The following is a 23,669-nucleotide window of genomic DNA, read 5'->3' as shown; positions in this document are numbered from 1 at the left end:
GTGAAGGCAAAGCCCAAGCAAGAGTGAAAGAGAAATCACCGAAGACAGTTGGGAAAGGACAAAAGGATCAATGGATTCCTCATCCCTCTTCAAATTCACCAAGGGTGAAATTGAAGCAGATAATATTATTAGAATGGCGCAGTGGAAGCTTCTGATGATCTACCTAAAGATCACTTCAGTGGGAAGACTGGATCTCAAGGCGGAAGGAAAGGTAGATGCCTTGTTTGCAATAAGTTTGGCCATTATGCGAAGGAGTATCCGAATGGCAGGGACACATCTCTTGATGAAGATAACAATCATTCTAGGGACATCTTCAATGATCGAAGAAATGACAGGTAATGCAGGTCATCAAGGAAACAACTGACTCTTAAAAGAAAGCAAGGAACCCTAGGTATGAAGAATCAAATGTTGTTTCTGATAAGGTAAAGAAGCGTTATCTTGTATTGGCTCTCTCCTTCAGATTCTGTGGGAATCTGGCTTATTGATTGTAGTGCTTCAAGGCACTTCATCAGATAGAAGGGTGCTCTCTCTAATTTGGTAGAGATGGAAACAATCGTGAGATTATACATGGAGTCAATGCCACCTATACTAGAAAGGGTGTAGGGAATGTTACCCCTCAAGTGAATGAGGGTAACTCGATTCATTTACGAGAATCTCTTTATGTACTTGTTTGCAAGAAGAACCTGGTGTCCATTTTGGCAATGGAAGTCAAAGGTTTTAGGGTGGAATTCATCGATGGAAAGGTATGTGTTTGAAAATAGAATTTTCAAAGATGCTTTTTCTCATGGGTTCAGGGTTTGTAGTTTGTATCAAGCTGCAGGATGGTCCATTGGGGATCATGTCAATTGACATATCTCATCTATAACACTGGAGGTCTACTTTATGGGGCCCTACCTGATGTGAGTCAGATGGTGACAGGGATGCCTGAATTCAAAAGGAGCATGAAGGTACATGTTTGAGATGTATTGAAGGAAAATTTTCAAAGGGACCATTCCCCTCATGTAGCAGGTCCACAAGTTTGGAACAACCTAAGGGGTTTGAGATTCATGATTGGGAATCTCATGTATGCAGGTAGAAGAAAGCCCTCTATGGCTTGAAGCAAACACTCTGGGCTTAATATGAGAGGATTGATAGTTGTCTGATAAAGCTGAGATTCACTAGGAGTGAAGTCGATCCAAACCATTACTTGAAGGTTGTGGATGATAGACCTCTCATACTGCCACCTTATGAGGATGACCAATTTCTGACAGGTGCAAACCCTCTCATTTGCAAAAGTAAGAGGGAGTTGGATTCTGAATGTGGAATGGTAAATTGCAAGCCCGTGACTACCTCAAGGATCTTAACTTTTAGAAGTTATATGGTAGTGATGCCAAACCAGATTTGGGAAATGCCTTTGAGTTTTCATAAACTCATTCGCGTTGATGTTCTTGGTGAACTTCCATCCGGACATATGATTTGCAATTAGCATGTTGGGCTCATATTTTGGTTGAGCCTCACTAGATTGGTGCCAAGAATCTTCTCAGATATCGTCGGGGCACAATCTCTCATGGATTGAGATACACTGTCGGAAATATGAAGCTGCATGATTATTCGAATGTTGATTGGGCAGGTAGTGTGGAGGATCACCATAGCACTTCTCAGTGTTGGTTATCTTTGGGTTCTGCTTCGATATCCTGGATGAGTGGGAAGTAGAAGTCGGTTGCAATAAGCATCGTTGAGACCCAATACATAACTATGAGTATGATCTCATGTGAAGTTGCCAGGTTGTGGGAACTCTTCAGCGAGCTGTTTGTACACATGATGAATACCATTGTGATCCTCTGTGACAACTAGGGTGTATTCGATCGTTGAGGAATCTCGTATTCGATGATTGCTCCAGCAGATAGACATCAGATACTACCTTATCTGGGATATGGTATGTCAATGAGCGAGGAGTCCCCATCGCATTGAGACTGATGTACAAGTCGTAGACATTTTGTTAAAGCCCAGGAGAAAGGTAAAATCTGTGACTTTCTCGAACGACTTGGAGTCATTGAGAGACCTTCTTATAAGGGTCCTGCATGTTGCATGCATTGAGCTCTGGGAGCTCCAGGGGGCTTGGGGTACTTACTGGAGCAACACACGACCATAGGGCGGCTCACCCTCCCCTAGTGGTGTTGGAAATAATATTGAGAGGGGGGGGGGTGAATCATTATTAGTCAAATCAATAACTTTTTCTTTTCATACTCTAATTTATATACGCTACTTCAATGAAGGTAACTCGCGTGCACACACAACTGTATTTAAGGCAACCGACATATATCCAACAAACTTATGATTCAGTTAATTCATCATATGTTGATCTTTAATCAGTGCATGAGTACTTCATTAACCATATAAACAGTAACTATGTGTAGTAATAACAAAACAAACCATCACACATAAGAAACACACATGAACACCTAGATTTAAGGTGGAAACTCAATGTGGGTGAAAACCACCTACTGCTGTCATATCTGTTTTCTTTTAATAATAAGAAAATCTGTTTATAATCTTGTATTGGTGCAAGCTCATACCAGTACGCAGGCTTCTACCCGCAGAAGGTTACAACCTTCTCTTGTTCTTCATGTTGACACCTAATCTTCATGATTGGGGGAATTTGTGTAAATAAATAAATTAGGAATATGAACAGTCATCGGGAGATGAACTGAACAATCACTCCTAATTGTATATAACAATAGCCTACCTATGGAATAATACACCAATCAGTTTTTCTGCCCTTGGAGAGTTACTGCCTGGCCTGACATGGTATCAGAGCCAGCTCCTTTTTAGCTTTTTTTCCTTGTAACTCCCTCCTGCATATTCTGCTCATATCCTGCCCATGTTCTGCAGGCTGACATGTCTGTCATATCCCTGCGAAATCTCAGTCATTGTTTAATATATTCGTTGTGTGTGAGTTCCATTTTGCTATGTGTTATACTCATGGATTCATTGTGAGTTTCAACCCAAGCCTGCGCCTGACATATTCTCTGACCACTGACCATCCGTTTGAATGCGTTGAGTTACTGTGTGGTGTTCCAAAGCGTCTACCTGCGGTTCGAATCCTTGGACGGGTTCTCCTGTTTGTACATTTCCGAGCTAGTTCTTTTGGAATGTAGAGGCAGCTTTTCGGTTTTGATGAAGTGTTACTGCATGAGCAGGCAGCCAGCCCTGAGCAATCAGTGGATGTAATGCAGCTTGGACGGGATTAACGCTGAGGTATAACACCGGTATTATAACACTGCTGGACTTAACGCTGGTTTCAACGATTTGTGAAGATTGTTTTGGCATTGTATTCGCTGGTTGACATATAACGTTGAACTGTACATTGAAGTTTTTTTTAAATGCCACATGTTTCTACGCTCCCTGCATAACTAGCTTTGAACCCAACCCGGAAACCGTGTTCATAGGAAGTAGCTTGGTTTCCGTCTGCCCTTTTCCGGGGTATAACCAGCGGAAGATTATCCAGTATTATGTTGACGTGATAGTCATCATCTATTTTATCTTTGAACTTCTTCGCAGACTTTGAGTCGAGTTTCTTAGTGCAAACATAGTTGCACAACTTGTTTTCTCTCATTTGAAAAACATATGGAGAGTTCTCAATACGGTCACCACGAAGAATCCAACTGGTTGTATTTTTGAGATATCCCTATACAAAGTTCTCATCATGATAATTGCCACCATGCCACATGTTTTTGCTGGTTCGCTGATATAGAGAAAAACGATTGGGTTGTCGAAACTATTCTGCCCACAAAATTGTGTGAATCTGGGTGCACTGCAGAGTGGCGCGGTGTTATTTTTATTCTTCAGTCAACGATGTAACAGTTTTTCGCAGGTATTAAAACCGTCATCTGAGAGAAAGGGCCGAGCATAAAATGAAATCCTGGTGATTTCAATAGATTTTGAGTTGATGGTTAGTGTTTGGCTGCGGTATTTTTCCTGTGGATATTCGTTGGGCGTTCCTTTTTGGTGTTAAAATATTAAACTATGACTGTATATCACTTCAAATGCGTATTATTTTTTTCCATATTGCCTTTACATGATGGACATGGCATATAATGGATTAAAAAAAAGTTATATACGGTGAAGATTTTTATGATAGTGATAGCATGGTTATCAACATTCCTTTCAATGGTCAATGATATATAAAAATGGCGTAGCAAAATTCTATCCCTGCTCAGATTTTGGATGGTTTTGAATACACTTTCATATCAGAATCATTTTTTTTAGCAGCAGAAGTTTTTTTTCTCCAGAAGAGCACATTTTTTTTCCATCAGAAATATTTTTCTATCAGCAAAAGTTTTTTTTTTACAGAATGCATTCAATCATCTCTATGGTAGGAATAGTTCTCACTGGCAAGGAGAACTATCTTGAATGGTCCCAGATGATAAAACACACCCTCATCTTCAATGAGTTGTGGAAGGGAGTGTGTGTCGGAGAAGGAGACAATGATCCAGTACAACCTACATTAGACAAAGAGCTCGTCATTTGGGATAACAAGAACAACAAAGCATATGCATTAATCGCAGCATCTGTAAATGAAGAAGTAAGTCGCCATATTTTATCATATTCAACTGCCTTTGAAGCTCTACAAAAGCTCAAAGAACTCTATGACTCACATTCTGCACTTGAAATTGTTCAGCTCATGATTAAACTCTTCACTCTTGAACTGAAAAATAATGATCCTCTTGCTCTTGCATCTGAAGTAAAATCCATAATGCATGATATCAAATCCACTAAGGTTGAGCTGGATATCCCTCTTATTGCTTTTCTCAAGGCACTCTATTCTACTTACTCCAATTATCTTGAGTCTTTACAAGCAAATGGAAATCTTAAAGATATAACCTTTGACTCTCTTGTGAAAAAGTTTGCTGAAAGAGAGAAAGCCTTTGGAAAGAAGACAGTCCCTGAATCTTCAGAAGAGACTGTTTGCCTTGCTCATAAAGAAAAACATCCTGCTCAAGATTCTACAAGAGGAAGAGGTGGACGAAGAGGAAGAGGAAGATACTTCAGAGGCAGGGGGCAGACATTCTCAAGGAGAAAAAGCATATCTGCATTGCATTCGCTGCAAACGAAATGGATCACATGATGCTTCTACATGCAAGCTACCATGGGACAAAATTGAGCAGAAAAGAAACCAGCAGAAAGGTAAAACTGATGATACAGACAAAGGTAAAGTACCTGAATCCGCTCACTATATTGAGGCACAATGTAACATTGGAGTAAATGAAGATTTGTTTAATGCTTCACTTGCTTCTTCGAAAAATGATTGGTTGCTTGATTCAGGAGCAACCTGTCATATGACTCATAGGAAAGATTTTTTTGAAGATTTCATTGACAATGTTGATGGAGCAGTATACTTTGCAGATTAGTCAAAAATCAAGCCATCAGGGCTTGGCACAATCAGGCTTAAACTGCCTGGTCTTCCAGACTTTCTTCTGGATCATGTTCTATATCTCCCACAACTCAAGAGAAACTTGCTGTCCTTGGTCCACATCCGCCAGCAAGGTCACTCTATTCATATGTTTGATGGCAAGCTTGAGGTAAGAAAAGCATATGACCACTCACTTGTCATGAGGGGAATAGAAGAAGAAAGACTTCTCAAACTGCAAGGAACCTCTGCTCATGCACAACATTTCTCATATATTTCTCATCATGAAGAAGGTACACTTCCATCAAGTTTATTATGGCATGCTAGATTTGGACATTTAAACAATGACAGTCTCCGCTTATTGAAGAAAAATGGTGTTGCTGGTTTGCCTACAATTCCTAGGAAACATAAGCAATGTGATGCTTGCATTCTAGGAAAGCATAACAAACAGTCTTTTCATGATTCACATTCAAGAGCACATAGGAAGCTCGAACTCATTCATTCAGATTTATGTGGTCCAATGCCTGTTCCTTCTACAAATGGAAATAAATATATCATGACATTTATTGATGATTACACCAGAATGTGTTGGGTTTATTTATTGAAGAACAAATCTGATGCCTTTCAAACATTCAAGAATTTTCATAAACGGATTGAAAATGATGCACAATCTCATATTGGGTCTATTCGCACTGATAATGGAAAAGAATATACATCAAATGAATTTGAAAACTATCTTCGCCAACATGGGATCAAACATCAAACAACTGTGCCTTATAATCCCCAACAGAATGGTGTAGCTGAAAGAATGAATAGAACAATCGTGAATATGGTACGATCCATGCTTTTCTTCAAAAATGTAAAGATAATGTTTTGGGCTGATGCTGTTCTATGTGCTGCATATATAAAGAATATATGTCCATCTAATGCTATAAGAAACAAGACTCCTTATGAATTGTGGTATGGACATGTTCCTTCAGTAAAACATCTCAGGATCTTTGGTTCCACCTGTTATGCTTTGATACCAAAGGTACATAGAAACAAACTTGGTGCTAGAAATCGTAAGTGTATCTTCCTGGGGTATTCAAACACCTCTAAAGCATACCACCTCTATGATGAAGTAAATAAAAAGTTTGTTGTATCTAGAGATGTCATTTTTCTTGAATCATCCAAATCTGACAATGTTGTTGAGCGGCAACTTGATCGCTTGGATAGATTCGCAAAAACGAAATCATTTCAAGAATTTGATAATCAGATTCCACATCTTGAAGGGGGGATTCCTATATTAGAACAACATGTGGAATCTTCTTCTGAAGAACAATCTCCTCTGCATGAAACTCCAACAACGGATGATGCTTTAAGTGATGTAATTGATAGAATTGGGAGACTCAATCTTGATTCAGTCCCAACTCAATCAACAGAGCTGCCTGGACCATCTCAGAAAGGTCCCCCAAAGTGGCTGACAAAGACACTTGAAAGTGTTCATCTTGATGAAATTGGAAAAACAGGAACCAGAAATTCAAACCGACAAAATGGAGGTGATGTAGATGACTCTAATTCACCTGTTGATATGGATGTTACTTATGATTGTGAATTGAACTTGTCTACAGATTTTGAACCAACTTCCTTCAAAGAAGATGCTTCTCATGATGAATGGAAAAAAGCGATGAAAAATGAGTATGATGCCCTCATAAAGAATGGCACTTGGAAGCTGGTTGATCCTCCATTTGGAACCAAACCAATTGGCTGCAAGTGGGTCTACAAGAACAAGTACAAAGCTGATGGCTCACTTGACAAGCACAAAGCTAGGCTTGTGGCAAAAGGCTTTGCACAGAAGGAAGGGGTCGATTATGAGGAAACTTTTGCCCCCACAGCAAAATGGGCCACCATCCGTACACTCTTTGCACTAGTTGCTCAGAACGGTTGGAAAGTCCATCAAATGGATGTAAAAACTGCATTCTTGAATGGAGATCTAAAAGAAAATGTTTTTATGTCCCAGCCTGAAGGATTTGCTGTGAAAGGACATGAACATAAAGTATGCAAACTTGTGAAGTCCTTGTATGGCCTCAAACAAGCACCGCAAGCATGGTATGAAAAACTAATTGAGCATCTTCTGAAACTCAACTTCAATCATTTTGATCTTGATGATGCAACTTTATTTGTCAAGAAAGTTGGCAAAATAGTTGTGTATCTTGTGGTATATGTAGATGATCTTTTAATGACAGGGAACAATGAAAGCTACATTGCATCCATAAAGAAGGAATTGGGGAAAAGTTTTGAAATGACTGATTTGGGCTATGTTCATTACTATCTTGGCATTGAAGTAACCCAACATCCAAAATCCATATTTCTTTCTCAAAAGAAATACATTGGAGATTTGTTAAACAGATTTGGCATGACAGAGTGCAATCCTCTTTCTACTCCAATGGAACAAAACTTAAAGCTCACATCTATTGAAGGAAAGGAAAATGAGGATGCAACAAAGTATAGACAACTTGTAGGAAGTCTCATCTACCTCACTACTACCAGACCAGACATTTCATTTACTGTTGGAATCCTCTCCAGGTTCATGCGAAAGCCTTGTGAGGGACATTGGTCTGCTGCAAAAAGAGTTCTAAGGTACTTGAAGGGAACTCAAGACCTTGGAATCAAGTATACACATGTGGACGACTTCAGCTTGATTGGATACTCTGATTTAGACTTCGATGGAGATAAAGAAACTGGGGTATCTACTTCAGGATATGCTATGAGTCTTGGATCAGGAGCTGTCTCCTGGAGATCACGCAAACAATCAGTTCCAACAGATTCCACAACAGAAGCAAAATACGTGGCAACAGCTGAAGCAACGAAAGAAATTGTGTGGCTCAGGAAAATTCTTGAAGATTTGCAGGTAAAACAAGTACAATCAACTCCACTCATGATTGATAACATCTCTGCAATAAAGTTGGCCAAGAACCCAAAGTTCCATGATCGAACAAAGTATATCAATACTAAATATCATCTGATTCGACATCATGTTGAGGCCAAAACAATCCATCTCCGTCATTGTTCCACAAATGAGCAAATTGCAGACATCTTCACCAAAGCACTTGGAAGGGAAAAGCTTGAACGATTCAGAATGATGCTTGGACTCACCAACATCCCTTCAGATTAAGGGGGGGAATGTTGACACCTAATCTTCATGTTTGGGGGAATTTGTGTAAATAAATAAATTAGGAATGTGAACAGTCATCGGGAGATGAATTGAACAATCACTCTTAATTGTATATAACAATAGCCTACCTATGGAATAATACACCAATCAGTTTTTCTGCCCTTGGAGAGTTACTGCCTGGCCTGACACTTCAGCGTCTACTGGAAGGGAGCTACAACCCCCTAGCTCTTGTACTAGCCAATATGTTTATTAGTACATAGGTGCCAGCCTACATAAAACTCCACTCTTCCACCAGGGACCACGTTTCATGAATTTTCAGACTGGATGCTCTTGGCACATATCAAAACATATGAAGACCTTGACTCATCAATAACCCATCAGAAATTTAGAAACTCAAACTTCATCAACCAACATGCAGTTAATCTGAAACAATCAGATCATTGTCATCAGAACACTCTACTGAACCCAGAAACTTGCATCAACATTCAGAACCAACTGAAACCTCAAAAATTCATGTGTCAGACTGTATACGCTACTTCAAGGAAGAAAACTTGCGTGTATACGCTACTTCCTTCAGCCCAACCTGTGTATACCTCTAAAGATTCTGAATCATAAAATCTCTGAATCACAAACTGTGCCAATCAACAGTATATTGAACATCTACTGTCAACTTACAGAAATTTACACAGGCATGCAACAGAAAACACTTCTTCTCACTTATATAATCAATCAAATATCAACCTCCTTATGCATTTAGATTTACATTTAGATCTAAGAAGACTTCATTGGCAGACAACAGTAAAATAGCAACAACAATAAATCAGTAATACTGATCATCTTTGAACATCAAGCCTTTCTTTTGTATATGCTATTTGAAAGAACAAAACCTGCGTGTATACGCTCTTTGGCCAAGACGAACTACATACAGATCTGCAAATATTGACTTAGAACTTTGCTGCAATTTCAAACTTCAGACAAACCTAGATCATGATAGATAATGAATAAAACAAGCGCAAAACATCAGTTCTAGCCTCAACCAATATCAGATCATTCAAGAATAAGTCATTTTAGGTCTCATGATCCTGATCCAATATTGAACTCAAGGTGCGCATAAATATTTCAGATCTAGTCCCTAACATAACCCTGCAACATAAAATATACTTCAGATAGAAGTATTCCTTAGAATCCTTATTCACTTGCACACCTGGCCTTATGATCCTCTCTTCTTTATATAGTTTTTGGCCTTTTTCAATACCATGGACCGAATCCACTTAGGACCAATACCTTGGATCAAATACCACGGACCGAATACCTCAGACTAAATACCTACGGTCAATATCATGGTCCAAAGATACCTTAGACCAAATACCTCGGACCAAAACCATGGTTTTCAACATGTACGCACTTTGCCTTCTGTGGGAGTGCGTGTGTACGTTATACGCTTTTTTTGTTCTGAGTACTTGCGTGTATACGCTGCTTGGACTAAGTGAACCTGCGTGTATCTCTTAAACTGCTCTTACATCATCTTCTTCCTTCAACTTCTTTATTTTGATCAATAGACCTTAGTTCCATCTTTTTGATCCTTTGTACCACTGCCCATCCTCTGTACCATTGCCCTATTGCCTCTGAATATTCCTGTTAGCCTCTTATCAAAACTGAGTTGACTTGTAGAGTTGCCATCAAGGACAATACTTGTATTATAATGCCAACAAATGGTGTGCTATGTACACGGTGAATGGCTCAGCCTTCCCCTATCATACCCAAGGCGACTTAGGGACAAGATGAATGGTTCTCCTGTCGAGGCATCCTACCCATGCAGTCTGGGACTCATGGGAAGTACCTCTCATCTGGCCAATGAGCAGGGAAATAGGATTAGGGACCATAGTAGTACTATCGATGGACGCATCGTTGTATCTACCATACACCCTATGCTAGGATGACCTCCATTGATCTAGGATCAGTATGAGTGGTTTGAGACACTCTCTTGTGATATTGATCTGGGATCAATAAAATTGACTTCGGGTCAGTAGAGAATGGTATGAGACATTCTCGATCAATTCTTCTTCAGCGGAGCAGAGCTCAGCAGAGTAGAGTAGAGCATTAGTGCAGAGCAGAGTAGAGCAGAGCAGAGCAGTGCAGGGCACTGATGGCAGAGATAGTATAGTCGAACATATGGATCAACGGATGGAGTTCTCCCTAGTTGAGAGGGAGTGTTAAAATTGGAAACTAGGGCCAAACTCCATGTGGGTCATCTTATTTATGGCAGCTGATATTTTTCTTGGATCCCTCTCATCGAGAGGTGTAGGATTGATCTAAAGATCATCCGATTCTGATAAGTATTCATGGAGTTATGAATGTATTTGTGTTATAAGGCAATTCGTCAAGGTCGGCCAGCAACCAAATAAACTCCACATGTGCTCAACGTTTTAGTATAAAAGGAAATGACTTGAGAGTGATTTCTTACACACACTTCTATCTTGATTTCTCTCCACTTGTCTTGGGTTTTAGTGGAAGAGAAATCTAGGAGTTGAAGCCTTAGATGTTGGAGGAAAGAAGACTAAGAGAGCTGCCCTAGAGGAGATGCCCTAGCCCTAGACACTGTCAAAGAAGTAAAAAACGCTATCAAGGAAGCATGCCCTAAACGCAGTCTAAGAGCTCTAACTGCCATCAAAAGACATTCCTAGACATAATCTAAGAGAGGCCCTAACGCTGTCCAAAAGGCAGCCCAAAATGCAGTCTAAGAGCAGCCCTAAATGCTGTCAAAAGGCAGCCCTAGACGCAGTCTAAGAGAGGCCCTAACGCTGTCCAAAAGGCAGCCCTAAATGCAGTCTAAGAGCAGCCCTAAACGCTGTCTAAAGGGTAGCCCTAATCATTGTCTAAAGGCAGCCCTAACGCAGTCTAAAAGGAGCCCTAACGCTAACCTACGATGCCCTAGATGCAAGCTTAATACGGCTGAAAAGGTGGGCTGTAGGTGACCCTCAAAACACGGACAAGGAAGCATGCCCTAAACGCAGTCTAAGAGCTCTAAGTGCTATCAAAAGACATTCCTAGACGTAATCTAAGAGAGGCCCTAACGCTGTCCAAAAGGCAGCCCTAAATGCAGTCTAAGAGCAGCCCTAAATGCTGTCAAAAGGCAGCCCTAAACGCAGTCTAAGAGAGGCCCTAACGCTGTCCAAAAGGCAGCCCTAAATGCAGTATAAGAGCAGCCCTAAACACTGTCTAAAGGGCAGCCCTAAACATTGTCTAAAGGCAGCCCTAACGGAGTCTAAAAGGAGCCCTAACGCTAACCTACGATGCCCTAGATGCAAGCTTAATACGGCTGAAAAGGTGGGCTGTAGGTGACCCTCAAAACAGGGACAACATGAGAGTTTGAGGACTCGAACATGCCCAGGACAGCCATTTTAATAAATGGGACAACTGGGCTACATGGTGCTGCTAAGACACATGGGACAGCAGCAGGTATGGCACGGCTAAGGGGACAACAACAAGTTATAGCATGACTGTTAGGGACAACAGCTACACCTATATATCTAGGCGGCAATGGCAAGGGACAACTGTATAGTAAATGGGACAGCAAAGGAATGCTAAGGCAAGCATGGACAACATGGCAAGCATGGTGCTGCAAGCACATGAGACATGCTGTGTGTCAACATGGTTCAACATACCACTTGGGACAGCTTTGTTGCAACATGATCAGCTTCAGAAAAATGACGGGACAGCAACACGTTGGGACAAAATTATGATGGAACAGCAATGACATTGATGGGACAGTAGCATGTTGGGACAGAACTATGATGGGACAGCAATGGCATTGTGCAACAGTGGTACAATGGGATAGCAGCAACAACCAGGTGCAGCAAGTTCATGGTGCAGCACGGTGAGGTGTAGCGTGATGACGAGATTCAGCACAATGATAGGTGAGGGAGTCACCTTGGAGAATCAGTTGAAGCAGCATGTCTTCAACTGATCTCACGTATCATCGTCTTAGAGATGATATATGCTCTTATCTAGATAAGTCAAAGTGTTGACTTTTGTTGTAAATGTACTCTCTCTCTCTCTCTCTGTGCTGAACTATTGAAGAACATATAAGAAGAATTGATCAAGGGTTTCCCCACATTGGGGTTTGCCTTGGCTAGCGCCACATCTTGTGTTCTCTTGTCTTGGCTTGTTTTCTGCGATTTATGTTTATGTTTTATTAGCAGTTTATTTTAATGCTGATGTGATTTCTAATCTGGAAAAGATATTGAGCTAACTGTGAAAATTGAAATAAATTGCTATAAGCATAGAACATACCTAAAATTAACAATAATAAAAGGTACCTTCCTTTTATAACTAACCTTTCCTATATATATGCCTTTATATATACATGTAACCTTTAATTGGATTTTAAAGTTTATTTTTTATGTTTATAATTAATAATGATGTCACAAGACCTTCTCCAATTTAATAAAATTGATTTGTGTTGTTAAAACCTTTTGTGTCTAGTCATTCATAACGGTAGGACTTGTGGACATCTATGGTGGTGCTAGTTTTAATTTTATTACTGTTTGTTTTCATAACTGCTCATGATTGTACTTTATTTTTTCATTTTACATTCTATTGACTAATACAAAGGGGTTAGAATGGCAGTTTGAGGTTTTTAATGGATAGTGGGTTCATGATTTACTAAAATTTTGTTGCAGTTTCAAGGATATTTAGCAACTTGAGATGATTATTACTGGTCCTCTTTGCTGCTTGTAGAACTGTTTGACAAAAATGTTAATAGTTGGACTTCTACAAGTAACTTTTCTTGCCAAAATGTGATTACAAATATTCCTACTGCTCCTAAAATTCATTGGAAGTATATAGATATGCATTCAATGGCATTCCTGTGTAAGATGTGTAGAGGCCGTGAGAAAGACTGGCTAATAAAAATTATGTTGGAATATACAGAGTTCTCCAAGTTTAGCTGCAAAACTTGAGCAGTGGTTTTCCACCCCCAGAATGAAAAAATATGCAGAGAGAACCAAGCTACTGTCAAAAGTGGACTCTTGCAATGTAATTGATACAAATAAAGAGAACATTCCGATCCTTCTGGATGTAGAATCCAAGGTAAATTCAAGGCTAACCTAGATAGTGCCACTTTTGACTTTGCTTTCTAGTCTTTGGTTTGCTTCATTTTGTTTGCTTGCTTTGTCATTGTTCTTTCATTTTTTTTTGGTTTATAATTTATGGCCTTTTTAGAATAGCTACAACTTCTAAATTGCATGCAGAAATTTTAATGCATTGAAAAGAATGCAGTGAAATAATATGGTCTGTTATGCACAAGCTTATAAAGCCGGCTTTAATTCTTTGTGTTTGTTTGCAGGTTGGTCAGAGTCAAATAAATAAAGAGCAAATCAAAGAAAATGGATCAAGGGAGCACAGAAAGGTCTTTTTAAGATACTGTGTTTATTTCATAATATGTTTGCTACTTAAATTCCCCATGTATTTATCAGCTTGAATTTTTGTGAGCCTTTGCTGATAACATTATTCCATAACCACATATATGTAGCAAAGTAGTTTTCAGTGGAGTTGCTAAGTGAGAACTATAAGAAAATATAAAATTAGAGGAGCATGCCATTCCCACCTTATCCTTATGTTTACCTTACTATCTTTGCATCTGTTCTTTATATGTTTCTTTGAAAAATTGCAGGTATTGCTTGAACTTATAAATACAGCTGAACATGCCATGAGTGTTGCAAGACCTACACCGAAGAACGTTCCTACTGTCATACTTGATGACCAGCATTTGACAAACCGCCCTACAAGTTATTCTTCATGTCTAAGTGATGTTCAGATTATTACCGAGAAACAGCCTATGGAGGAAGATGTGCCTGGTAATTCAGCTGTGGTAGTTGCTTCAGCATGTTCTAAAGAGCTGGAATGTGACCTAGATGCGGGAAAGCAGAATATTAATTTGAAGCGATTCCCATATACAGCTTCTGCCAATCAGCCCTTCTATATAAGTAATAATGGGAATCGTATTCTTGAAAAAGATAGTTTTGCTTTTCCAAATAATTCTGTCGGCTCTTCACTCTTACAGGGGCAATTTGGTATCACGGACTCAGATGTCCCTTTATTAGAACTAACGAACAAAAGACATAGTACACAGCCAAACATTCATTTCCTTGTTTTGGAAGTAGGTGCCCTGTCTTCTTTCTGATCCTATTCAACACACTATATTTTTGGTTTTGTATGCCTGGAGCAAGCTTACCTTACCGTTTGTTTGATCATTTAGATTTTATTCCATGGTAAAATTCTAAGTTGCTTTTAATGTTTTCTGCAAGCTTAGGTTGCAGATATGGAATATCATGAAAATACAACTGGTATAACGTCTCTGTGTAAGGTGTTTATCGTTTCCTTTTCCTGGTTAATGTGAAGTAGAACATCTATAATTCTATTTTCTTCAATTAGTGATAAAGCTGTACTTTAAACCATTTTTGTTCTGTAACAATCATATTTAGTCATGTTATCTATGGTTTTAAGATTTCTGAAACTTCTTTACTGGGTGAATGTATCCAGGTTTTAAGATTATTAAATGAGCAAAGTGGATCAGAGCAGATTTTGCATCTTTGTGATGAATGGTAAGTGATCTTTATTCTATAAAACATCATCAAGGACAGAGTTTGGGGCATTGCACTTGCTTTTGTGTGGACAGACTATCCTATACGTTACCCCTTTTTAGTATTGGATGTGCTTTCTCTTTAGCAATTGTGTACCCATTCCATGTCAATATGTCAAAGAAATGTATTGCATGTCAATAAGAGCGAAACTGAATTGGATTCCTTATGTTTTATTTTATTTGATGCGACAATGACTAACTTTATGAGGTTATATTTTTCGAGTAATTATTTGTTACCTAGTTGTCTTGGAAACCCTCCATGACTATTTGGTTGAGTAGGTAGGCAATATGCTCTAGCTAAAGAACTCTTGCTCCCATTTGAGGTGCTTTGCCTGGAGCCTGCTACCTCTGCGAGTTGTGCATTGAAGTGATAAAAGCTCCAAACCATGCTGCACAATTTGAGTGGCACTTGAATAGGTCACCCACTGTCACCTCAACAATCTACCTCTCCTCTTTAAGCGTTTCTCCTCCAATATCGAAGGGGGCTCCCCTATGGATCACCAGGGTTTAGACAATATGAAGCGAAGTGATCACAAGTAACCTTAGGGATTGAAATGGTTTTTTGAAAACGAAAGGGAAAGAGAGTTATGGAAGGATATGAAGACCAATGCCAATATTCAAGGGCAATAGGCGGGGTCACGATAACAACCAACTCCTTGTCAGCTCTTCCTTTAGGACCAGCTGGGTGATGAGTTGGGGTTGAAACTATCCCACTTGAAGTTGTCTAGGATAACCCACAAGGAACACGGTTTGCTCATTCGTGTCAGGCCAGGGGTAACTCCGAATGAAATTGTTGTATTTGCATTACGATAGAACATGGATATAAAGCTATGAATCGCGCGCGCGCCCCTGCTGCTGCCCTGCGTGACCTAGCCTCTTTGCAGTAGCTGCCACTCAACAGCCTCCTGCTGCTGAGCTCTCAGAGCCAATGGATCTCCTAGATGAGGGCGAACCACCTCCAGAACGAGGCTGCTGAGCTCTTAGAGCCAATGCATCCCCCAGATGAGGGTGAACCACCTCCAGAACGACTTAAAGGAAATGAAGATGCAGCCAATGTGTTTGCTTCTCTTATAGCTGCAACAGGACCTTCAAGAATCAGGCCAACAGTAAACAAGTTTGTCAAAAAGCTCGTTGATATTCTAGAAATCTCTCTTCCCCCTACTCTCCCTCGTAGAGCAACCTTGTCTCTTGTTGAACGTGGTTTAGTTGGACAGTTTACTGGGCTATGGCCATCACCCAAATCGGTTCAAAAATGGGTCGAAAGAAATTGGAGCTCAACCATCAATGGGAAAATCTCAATAAGGTTCTGCGGAAGCGGATACTACACCTTTCATTTTGAGACAAAAGAAGACAAAGATCTAATATTTAGAAATGACCCATATTTCATGGATACCAGAGTATTATACTTAAATTGGTGGACTCCAGACTTCGATCCTGAAATGGATGTACCAAGTAGAGTGCTAGTGTGGGTCGGGTTACCTCATCTCCCTTTACATTGTTGGGGTGATGAGTCAATGAAGGCCATAGGAAATGCAATAGGGAAATATATAAATAGATGCGAACCAAAGGATAACATGCATACATGTGTGGAAGTGGATCTAGGAAAAGGACTCTCAGAAGCGATAAAATTCAAGGTAGATCAATGGATGCATATCCAGCAGCTGGACTACGAACAAATGCCATTCAAATGCAAGGTATGTCACGAATATGGCCATTTTGCAAATAGATGTTCTAAAAAAAAGAAAATGAAAGTATTGAGGAAGTAGAAAATAAATGGGAGCAAGTAAAAAGGAAGAAATCCACCAACAAGCAACCTCCTCCCCCATCATCGCAGCCCCAGGCCTCAAATGAAGCCTCTCCTCCATCCCCTTCTATTATCTTTCCTCCACCTCTCACAAATTCGAACCCATTTGGGCCCTTGGAAGACTCTCTTGATCCACCCTCACCCCAATCCCCCTCGCATTCCCATAACCCCCTCATCCTGTCCTCCCTCCCTTCAAATCCTCGCTCTCCCCTTCCCCCTCCATCAGTGGACCGTATTTTAACCAGAAAGCAATCCAAAGAGACCCTACAAATCAATGAACACCAAAAAAAAGCAGGTAGAAAATCTAACAAGGAAATAAGGGATGAAGCAGCAACCAAAGAGATGGCTCTAGGCACTCAGCAACCAATGGACTCCTTCCTTGGGAAAAGCCCAGGAAACAGTGAGAAAAATCAACAGAGAGGGAAGGGTATTGCTCACCATCAAACCAATAAATAATGATAGTGGTCTCTTGGAATTGTCGTGGTCTAGGAACAACTTATAAAGTAAATTCAGCGAGAGACATTTTAATGAAAGAAGTGTTGAACATTTTCATGATCCAGGAGACCAAAACAAATAGTCAAGAAATTGGAAAAATGATACAAAAATTAAAAAATTATGAAGGACTAGCACTAGAGGCAACAGGTGCCTCATGAGGAATTTGCACCCTTTGGAAAAAAGGGAAATGGGAAATGACAAGTCAAAAAATTGATAAGCATTGGATCAAAACTAATTTAAAGGAAATCAACACAAAGGAAAAATACAGCCTCATCAACATATACGCTCCAAACCATTATAAAGAAAAAGAGCAATGCTAGAACTCAGTGAAAGAAGCTCTAACAGAGAGTCAAAATGGTAAAATTATATTGGGAGGCGATCTAAACTTGATTAGAAGCATAGAAGAAAAATTTGGAGGGACTTATCATGCGGATCCGTCAAGAGAAGCCTTGGAAGCAATAATGGAGCAGCATAATTTAATTGACATCCCGCCAAGTAATGGGAAATACACTTGGAGCAACAAGAGAGTGGGAAAGAGTAATATAAAGGAGAGGTTGGACAGAATTTTAGTGCAAGAAAACATAACAACAGAATACACCTCTGTCAAGTCCAAAATCATACACACAACAACATCGGACCATAAACCAGTAACAATCATACTGGGCAAAATGGACAACCAAGGCCCTCTTCCTTTTAGATACAACTCAATTTGGGACAACAATGAAGATTTCAAAACTCAAATCAAAGAGGGATGGGCACAAAATGTTACAGGATCTCCCCATTTTGTATGGGAAACAAAATTAAAAACTTTGAGAATAAAGCTAAAAATATGGGTAAGAGAATGAATTAAAAAAAAAAAAAGGAAAATAGAGCTGCAAAAAAAATGGACAGCATACAAGAAGAAAAGAAAAACAAAGAGGAGGATAAGCAAGACTATTTGAAAGAAAAGGAATTATTTTGGGAAATATACAGAGAGAACAAAAAATAAGAAGGAGAGCTCCGATTGAAATCCAGATGCCCATGGCTGAAAGTTGGGGACAAAAATACGACCTTCTTTCACAACACAATGAAAATGAGAAGTGCCAGAAATCAGATAGACCAAATTAAAGTGGATGGGCAAGAAATAAAGGGAGTGGAGGAATTAAAAACGATAGCCCGTAATCACTTTAAAGATCTATTAACAACAAATGAACAACCAACAGATCATGAGGACTTCCTACAACACATTCAAAAAAAATAAGTGATGATAAAAACTCAGAAATAAATAAAGAAATATCTGAAGAAGAAGTGCTGGCAACAATATGGAGTCTTCATCCAGACAAAACCTCAGGGCCAGATGGTTTCACAATCGCCTTCTATAGGCAGCACTGGAATGTCATAAAAAAAGATTTTCTGAGAATGATTAAAAATGTATTCAAAAAAAAGGGAGGAAATACCAAATCATCTTATCTGGCACTAATACCAAAGGACTCCAATCCAACAACTTTCAACAGATATAGACCAATATCTCTATGAAACTCCTCCTACAAAATTATCACAAAAATAATAGCCAATAGAATCAAGAGAGTTCTCCCTGAAGTAATCTCTAAAAATCAAGGTGGCTTTGTCCCAATTGATAATGTGATTATTGTTCAGGAAGCTATTCACACTAGCATTCAAAAGAAAGAGAAAGGAATTATCATAAAGCTAGACATGGCAAATGCTTTTGATAGAGTCAACCACACATATCTAACAACAATTCTTAAAAAATTTGGGTTCTTTCAAGACATAATAGAGACCATACGGGCTTGCATTTCGACCCCTTGGATAGCGCCTCTAATAAATGGAAGACCCAATAATTTCTTTCAGAGTTCAAGAGGGCTGAGACAAGGATGTCCGCTCTCACCATTCCTATATATTATAACGGCTGAAATGCTAAGCGCGACATTAGAAAAACAAAGAAGAGAAAAAATATTACAGGTATCCAAATTGCAAGAGGAGTAAAAAATATCAATCATTCCCTTTTTGCTGATGACACCCTTTTATTGGGAGGGGCATCAAGTATAACAACAAGAAGATTTAAAAAAGTCCTGGATGTCTTTCTTCAGGTATCTGGAGGGCTTTTAAACAACTCGAAATGCAGAATATATGGTTGGAACACTCCACCAAGAATAATGCAAAGTATCTTGCAAATCCTAGAGATTCCAACACAAGCAAGATGGAAACACTTCATGTATTTAGGACTCCCAATAGCTAAAGAGAATGTGAAAGCTGAAGTACGGAGCAAACAAGTTGAAAAAATGAAAGACAAAATTCAAAAATGGGGTATGATGTGGCTCAATATGGCTGGCAGGGTGATTATGATAAAGGCACTTCTCTCAGCTCTCCCAATATATCAGTATGCGATTATTCTGGCTCTGGCAAGCGCACACAAGCAAATGGAATTAATCATAAGGAGCTTTCTTTGGCAGGGAGGGAAGCAAGAGAACAAAAAGTTTAGCTTGGTCAAGTGGGATCAAGTCACACTACCATATGAACAGGGAGGTTTATCCATTCGTTTACTAGGCTTAATGAACACTGATCTAGGAATGAAAATAATATGGAGAATACTAATCAGAAAGGAAAGTTGGTGGAAAAAAGCCCTCGCTACAAAATACCTGAATCAAAATAGAACAAAGTTATTGACTGACCTCATCCTTGTGAGGCCTTGGACGCAAGTTTGGAAACTTGTAAAGAAGTTAATCCCCTCAATCAGGAATCATATATCTAAAATCCTGGGAAATGGGAAAACAATGTCAATTTGGGACGATAAAATCATGGGAAAAGAGCCTCTAAACCTTCAAATGGACCTCTTAGGCATACAAAGGTGGATGACAGAAAGAGGGAGGAATACTCTTCATTCAATTTCAGCTTGGGATTAGCAAACTTGGCACGAGTGGCAAATCACAACAATCCCTTTAAAGTGCAATTTCTAGAGTGTGTATGTTTGGGAACCTATTTAAGCCTCTATTGGTTGACTTAAGCCATTAGATTGACCCACAGGAACTTTTGATCTCAAATCTTGAACTTGCTCTTCCATCCACCTTAAATCCTAAGTCATATTCTTTTCCTTGGGTGAAATTTTATTGTAGAACCCTTGTGGGTTTTTAGCTTAAGGTAATTTGGTTACTTGATCCCCAAGATCTATTAGGAAAGACTCACTTGTGTTGGATTGTGTCCATCACTAAAACAAGGGGAGTTGTTTTTGAGGTGATAGTGGTAACACTCCTATTGTTGCACTCAACCTAGGTTGCTTAGTGAGGCTTTGCACTAAGGTGCTAGACTTTGCTGTAACAGGTATAAACAAATCTTTAAAATAAAAAAATGTTCTCTTTTGTGTTGTGTAGGGTTTTGGGTACATATCTAGTGAGGCCACGGAGTCTACTTCCTTTTGGCAATTGATTGTTTGTTACAGTGTTGTATGGTTATTGGTGCTTTAGTTGCTTACCATAAAACCATCAACATATGGTTACCTTTCTGTCCCATAATTTTATATTTTTTAAACCTAGATCCTCATCATAATATTAAAGTATTAACCAATTCTGGAATAGGTATTCCAAAGTCAACTTTATTTGTTGAAATTTGGATTTATTATTTTAAGTTTTTCTTTAGCATTTGGAAAACATTGTTTGCATCATTGTCTTTGTGATGATGCTTCAAGCATTATTATGCTCTCGATTACATTTTTTTGGAGAGAACCATCATTCATATTAAGTCCGATCACAGTTCATAATGCAAAATCTGCCCTTGATCTGTAATTAAAACATTCAGCGGAACCATGGTCTATCACTCGTTTTTCTTGTGATAACTTCAAAATTTGCCAACTCATTTGAACTTGTAATCATCAGAGAAAGCAAAATTCACCACCATATCTCGACTCTAAAATTTCTTGAGGAAATTAATTTCAAGTTAAATGCATGTAAATTCATTTACTCAATCAAAACACATTACAGTACAATATAAGTTTCTACTCTATTATAATCGATGATTAACATCCCTGGCAGTGGAAACCCTGTTACCTAATGCCTCTCTGTTAAAAAGTTTTCATCCGCAAAATGCATTTTAGATCCTTTTGTCTTTGTTCTTATTGCTCTGATATGTAATATTTTCATCTTATTCATTGAGATTTTTCTTTATTGGATAAGGATAAAATCCATGTGTATTAATTTCCTGAATATTTGTATTCCTGACTGTTAAGATGCCATATTGACTTAAATAGAAGTGTGTTGCAGGGCATATAGTTTAGTTAGACCTGGTGATACAGTGAATGTTATTGGCGAGTTTGATGCTGAAGGAAAGTGTGTGATTGACCACGAAAGCAATCTTCTTGTTATCCATCCAGATTTATTGATATCAGGATCTAGGGTATGAAATTGTCTCATTGCATCATCTTCAAAATTTCTGGCCTGAGAGAAATCACACAGAAGTGAACTGTAGAGACAATATGGAAATCTATTTTGGCTGTTGCTAGAATATAGATTCTCAGTCTGATATCATTCCTGTTTCTGCTTTAATAGTTTTACCGGTGTTGATGTTGTGGCAGTGCATTTGATGTCAAGAGTCATTGTGGTGCTAATATTTTCAGGTGGGAACCAGTTTCAGTTGTCCACGACGGGCAGTCTTAGATGAAAGGATCAAATCAATTGACGTCTCCACTGCTGCTCTTATGGGAACAATGCTGCATCGGGTTTTTCAGGCATGTGACTGGTTCGTTAGTTTCTATTTCTAAGGTTCTACACTTATTTTAATGCACGTAAAAGGAAAATTGGAAAATTTAGGGTTTTGGTAAGATGCTAATAAAATTTGTTTAATTATGCAGGCAGGTTTAGTTCATGAATCTCCAACCAAAGAATTCTTAGAACAAGAAGCGAAAGTTGTGATGCAGACATATATTGAAAGCATATATGCTACAGGAGGTATGACCTATTACATGCTGATATATTTTACAATTCATATACATAAACAGTTTTTAAATGTACAAACTAAAGAGTTACGTATCCCATTTTATGTTGCATATTGGTTTTAGGAAACATTTTATTGTTGGTTACCACTGCGAAGGATGTTTTAACTTTTTATTGAATTGTTCCATGTCGAGATGGTGAATATTAAATATTGTGATAATTACTGGTGTTGTTTGTTATATAAAATTAAATAAATTGTAGTTAATAAGTAATTAAAGGGCATGATCAAAAGAGGCATCCAGGGTTGTATTTAAGCCAGGGCCTCCCACAATATAATGATCATTCAAGCTTATTAATAATATATATATATTTTCTGTCTAATGCTGAGTTTATCCGCTCCATTTGGTATCAGAGCCACCATTGCGCCTCATCCGTTGCTCGTACAGACTGCCCTCAAATCTGCCGTCTTCGTTCGTTCTGCCACCGCCTATCTTCCCTGTCCCTGCATCCTATCTCTGTTTCTCCAACAGCTAACGTCATCCCTATTCGTCCACATCCTTATCTTCCACATTCCGGTCATGCTGTCCATCTCCGCTTCCCCGCAGCCTGTCACGCCGCCTGTTCTCCACTTCTGCGCAGCCAATCACGCTGTCCAAACATCGTGACCAGCAGCCGGCTCGATTGTGGCCGCTCCTCACTCAACGTGTCCACCGGGTTGACCTCTCGAAACCACTAGTCAACAATTAGTCTAAACATTAATATATTGTATTAATTCTAAACCTTATCCTATATTAATTCATTATACTTCCAATTATTTTTTTTCTAGTTAAGACTAACCTAAGTACCCACGGGGATTTGAACCGGTGACCTATCGCAAGGAGTGCCTTAACAGCGCACCCATTCACCATCAATCCAAAGCCCCGTGGGCATTATACTTCCAATTATTAATTCACTATATAATTTATATTATATAATTAATTAATATCTAATAACTATATAAGTTAATTAATATTTAGCTATAAATAAAGTAATGTCAATAATAATAATTATTATTATTAAAAAAAATTAGGGTCAAATTAAGAAAAAGAGTTATGTTGGATAAATATACTCCACCTCACACCCGTGCGATGGTTTCATCAATGTCGATGGCCGATTTCAATAAAAGATTGTTAGACTTTGAGACTAAGGTAACCGGACATGGCAAAAAAAAAAACGAGGCACTCTAGGATACAACAAAGAGATATAGAGTCAACTGGAGTAGAACT

At 38.9% G+C, this 23,669-nt stretch overlaps 1 protein-coding gene across 2 annotated transcripts in view; it reads left to right on the top strand.

The window, feature by feature from the left end:
* The window catches only part of EMB2411 (DNA replication helicase), a 268,500-nt gene that overhangs the window by 31,194 nt on the left and 213,637 nt on the right, over positions 1–23,669 (top strand). For both annotated transcript variants that reach the window (XR_016264083.1, XM_089446669.1), the window contains exons 3-10: positions 13,476–13,634; positions 13,891–13,953; positions 14,218–14,703; positions 14,857–14,910; positions 15,087–15,148; positions 21,736–21,868; positions 22,089–22,203; positions 22,327–22,419. Coding sequence is in view for 1 of the 2 variants with exons in the window: in XM_089446669.1 (XP_089302795.1) it covers positions 13,476–13,634; positions 13,891–13,953; positions 14,218–14,703; positions 14,857–14,910; positions 15,087–15,148; positions 21,736–21,868; positions 22,089–22,203; positions 22,327–22,419 (1,165 nt within the window). In the remaining variant the exon portion in view is untranslated. The remainder of the gene's footprint in view (positions 1–13,475; positions 13,635–13,890; positions 13,954–14,217; positions 14,704–14,856; positions 14,911–15,086; positions 15,149–21,735; positions 21,869–22,088; positions 22,204–22,326; positions 22,420–23,669) is intronic.

This window comes from Pinus tabuliformis, chromosome X, assembly GCF_031772625.1.
Source record: "Pinus tabuliformis cultivar Carrire ecotype Pingquan chromosome X, CPIR1, whole genome shotgun sequence".
Taxonomy (NCBI): domain Eukaryota; kingdom Viridiplantae; phylum Streptophyta; class Pinopsida; order Pinales; family Pinaceae; genus Pinus; species Pinus tabuliformis.
The sequence above is the reverse complement of the archived record's forward strand: the minus strand, read 5'-3'. Positions and strand labels throughout refer to the sequence as shown.